Source organism: Orycteropus afer, unplaced genomic scaffold (assembly GCF_000298275.1).
Source record: "Orycteropus afer afer isolate SDZICR_OR568_19922 unplaced genomic scaffold, OryAfe1.0 scaffold00240, whole genome shotgun sequence".
In the NCBI taxonomy this organism is placed as follows: Eukaryota; Metazoa; Chordata; class Mammalia; order Tubulidentata; family Orycteropodidae; genus Orycteropus; species Orycteropus afer.
In genome coordinates this window covers 3,739,084-3,743,222 of record NW_006921827.1, presented here as the reverse complement: position 1 = coordinate 3,743,222, position 4,139 = coordinate 3,739,084, and the positions used below count along the sequence as shown (strand labels likewise).

The following is a 4,139-nucleotide window of genomic DNA, read 5'->3' as shown; positions in this document are numbered from 1 at the left end:
AAAAAAAAAAAAAAACTAAAACAAGAGGACAGAAAATACAAATGCATAAACAAACAGGAACAATTATAAAAACAAAAAATCAAGTAGGCAACAAATGGGCAGAAATATTTAAACAAATGCTTTAAACAGTCAAAAGAAATATAAATAGAGAAAGAAAAAAAATTCAGTATCTGTGGAGGGGGGAATAAGAGTGAAAGAATAATAAAGAAAAGCTGAGAAAACTGCAAAAAGGACAAGAAGGGATGGAAAGAAGCAAAAGAAGATAAAAAAAATGAGAGCCGGCAAAAGGGAAAGAAAAAACATTACCAGAGAAGGGAAAAAGAAAAAAATTATAATAAAAAGAAAGGAAGAAGAAAAAAGGAATAAATTAAATACAAACAAAAACAAAACTGGTGATGAGGTTCAGGGTACTCGGTCTCTGTCAGGGCAGACAGACTGGGATGGAATTCCTGCCCATCCAGAAAGTGGGTGGAGGTGAGGGATGGCTACACCTCTGTTCACCAAGGGGGTGTGGGGTGTAAGGATAACAAGGGGAATATTGTACCTTTCTAGTTTTCAGCAATTTCCCATGCTTTCTTCAGCATGTGGAACCTATTCTTAGGTTACTGGGGTCAGAACACTGTTTGCAAATATTCAAAATGGTCACATCATTTCCAGATACTCAAAATGGCTGCACCCTCAGGACAGCCAAAAGTCCACATCTCAGTTTCTCTCCTTATTTGTGGTTTTCCTTTCTAGTCTTAAGACACCAGTGTAGTTTTCCATGCAGTCCTTGGTAAGCAGGGATGATTCTTAGGTTGCTGCCCAGATCCTAAAGCTACTTGTGAATATTTAAACTGGCTGTGCCATTAGGACAGCCAAGAGGCCACAGCTCTGTTTGTCTCCTTTCATTCAAGTTCTGTAGTTGGTATTTAACTTACTTTTTTTATTCTTCCTTTCAAAGTTCAGGGTTCCAGGACTATCTTCTGTATCTGTTTCAGTTGGTTTCTTGTTTCTTTATTGAGGAGGGTCCGTGTAGCTTGTCTGCCCATTCCGCCATCTTGCCACAAGTCCCATTTTAACCATTGCTAAGGGTACAATTCATTAACATTACTTATAGTCACTGTGTTGTGCAACCCTCACCACAGTCCATTTCCAAATGTTTTCCTTCACCCTAAATAGAAACTCAATGCCCTTTAAGCAGTAGCTCCCCATTTTCCCTTCCTCCTTACTCCAAGTAACTACTCATAATCTTCTGTCTCTGTGCAATTTATCTAGTTTAGATATTTCATGTAAGCAGATTTATACGCTGTTTGTCCTTTTGTGTTTGACTCATTTCACTTCAAATTATCTTTTCAAGGTTCATCTGTGTTGTAATAACACATCAGGATTTTGTTACTCTTTATGGCTGAATAGTATTCCATTTTATGGATATACCACATTTTGTTTATATATTCATCTGTTGGTAGACACTTGATTCATTTCTACCTTTTGACTTTTGAAAATAGTGCTGTAATGAACATTGGTGTACAAGTATTTGTTTCAGTACCAGCTTTTAAGTCTTTAGGGTGTATACCTAGGAGGAGAATTGCTGGGTCATATGATAATTATATGTTTAGCTTTTTTGTGGAACTGCCAAACTATTTTTCTGAAACTGCTGTACCATTTTACAATCCCATCAGCAGTGGATGAAGGTTCCAATTTATCTACATTAACACCAACACTTTTTTTTTTCCTATTTTTCTGATAGTAGCCATCCTAATGAGTATAAAGTATATTATTGTGGTTTTGATTAAGAACTAATGACTTTGAGCAACTTTTTATGTGCTCTTTTGTCATTTGTATCTCTTCTTTGGAGATGTGTTTATTCAGATCCATTGCCCATGTTTTGATTCAATTGTCTTTTTTTGCTGAGTTGTCAGAGTTCTTTATGTGTTCTGGATATTAAACTCTTGACAGATACATGGCTGTCTGGCTCAATTTGGGTTCCCCCCTCCTTGTGTCATGACCCAAAAATTCTATCTAGGCAGTAAGCTGGAACATCTGTAGGGCTCATCCAGTTTGTTTTCCATCTCTCTGATATCATACTTTTTCATTTATGCATTCTTCTGTTGGTAGACACTTGATTCATTTCTACCTTTTGGCTTTTTGAAATAATGCTGTAATGAACATTGGTGTTCATTCATTCATTTATGTCCAGTATCTCAAACCATTAATGTCCAGTATCTCAAACCATTATTTCTTATATTTAATTTGATTTTTAGTTGTTTCTGGCAGGAAAGTTAATCTATTATTCCATCTTTACCAGAAGTATGAAATCTGTTTTTTTTGTATTATCAAATGGTTTTTAATTTTTTCCTTTTTTACCTTCAGCTTTTACCTGCCATGATAGTGGAGCCACAGTTTTAGCATATGCTCCAAAACATCAGCTGCTGATATCGGGTGGCAGAAAAGGCTTTACGTGTGTATTTGACCTTCGCCAACGACAACAGAGGCAGCTTTTCCAAAGCCATGACTCTCCAGTTAAAGCCATTGCTGTTGATCCAACTGAAGAATACTTTGTTACAGGATCTGCTGAAGGGAATATAAAGGTAAACAGTATTAATACAGTATCTACAAAATGGAAAAAAATCTTCAGAAACCTTAACTCGTTAATCATATTGATAATACCCGTCTATTTAATAGAATATTAACCCCTTTATAGTCAACAAGGCTAATTTTTATTTCGTATATCTTCTGATATTTGAAATAATATTTACACTTGAAATTTTTCTGTTTCTCTAATTTTTTTTAATATGCTTCATTGTTGTTGTTAGATGCCATCAAGTCCATTTTGACTCATAGCAACCCTATGTACAAAGTACAGGGTCAGTGAAAAAGGGAAGGCTCTCAATGAGATGGATTGACACAGTGACTGCAATGATGGACGCAGGTGCAAGCATTGTGAGACTGGCACAGGACTGGCCAGTGTTTCTTTCTGTTGTACATAGGGTTGCTATGAGTCAGAGCTGACTACATAGCACCTAACAACAACAACAGAAGGTGAACAATAATACCCAGAAGTTACATACTCATTAGAACAGTCAACCATATGAGATCGAAAGGGCAACATTTGCCTAGGAACAAAGCTCAGAAGACTCGAAGAAATAGGAAATAGGAAAGAGGACGAAGGGAAATAGTAAACACAGGGAGGAAATGGGAAGAATGCTGTTACATTGTAGTGATTACCATGAATGTCACCAAGCAAGATATGTATGAATTGTTGAATGCAAGATGAATTTGCTGTGTAAACTATCTTTCACCCAAATCACAATTAAAAGGAGAAAGAAAAATTTAAAAAAAGAATTTGCATGTTTATAACATGTCTAGTGGTTTTGAAGGTGAGTCCTCTGGTCACTTTTGGAAAGATCTACAGATAGAGAGATCAGTTTAGACTTATTGCTGTGTTATTCTGATGGTCAGAAATCCAGGACTTGAGGAGTTGTTTTGTAGAGCCCATTCATTCATTTAAGCAATAGTGTGGCTATTTAGCACATATAAATTGTCGTTTTTTTGTTAGACCCAGGCAAATTATTTCCATAATTCTCAGCCAGGAAATAAAAACACTAAAATTGTAGAATTCTGAAAATGTTTTTTTTTTTTTTTTTAGGTAAACTATACACAATAATATCCATAGAGAATTATTTTTCTTTAGTTTGAAGCTCATTTCATATTTGAACTGCCTTCTGTTACTAAGTCTTGTGTTTTAGATTAATTTGTACTTTGACTCTGAGGTTTATTGTTTAATGGTGTAAAAAAAATTTTGAAAGCATACTATGTAGTACTCAGAAGTCATAATTTAACAAATTCATGTTTATAGTATTATGAATTTCTTAGGGTAGGGAAAAGAAAGATTTTTTAAAAAATATGTGATCTCAAAAAATCAGGAAATAAATTTCTTTTCCTGCTCTGTAATGGATGCCCTGAAAGCATTCACCTAGGTGAAGATGCTTATAATTTATTTTAGAAAACTTTATTAAGAAATTAAGGGCTGAAAATAGGGTATCTTTTTTTTTTTTTTTTTAATTAGGATTTGGGTGAAGATTTACAGAGTAAATTCACTTTCATACGGCAGTTCACATATACTTTGTCTCATGTCATTGACCAAAATTTACAATGCA

The 4,139-nt window shown here is 34.8% G+C and overlaps 1 protein-coding gene across 1 annotated transcript in view; it reads left to right on the top strand.

Moving 5' to 3' along the window:
- Positions 1 to 4,139, top strand: part of DMXL1 (Dmx like 1) — a 302,187-nt gene that overhangs the window by 296,609 nt on the left and 1,439 nt on the right. The window contains exon 43 of the mRNA XM_007949162.2: positions 2,353 to 2,570. Coding sequence (XP_007947353.1) covers positions 2,353 to 2,570 — 218 coding nt within the window. The remainder of the gene's footprint in view (positions 1 to 2,352; positions 2,571 to 4,139) is intronic.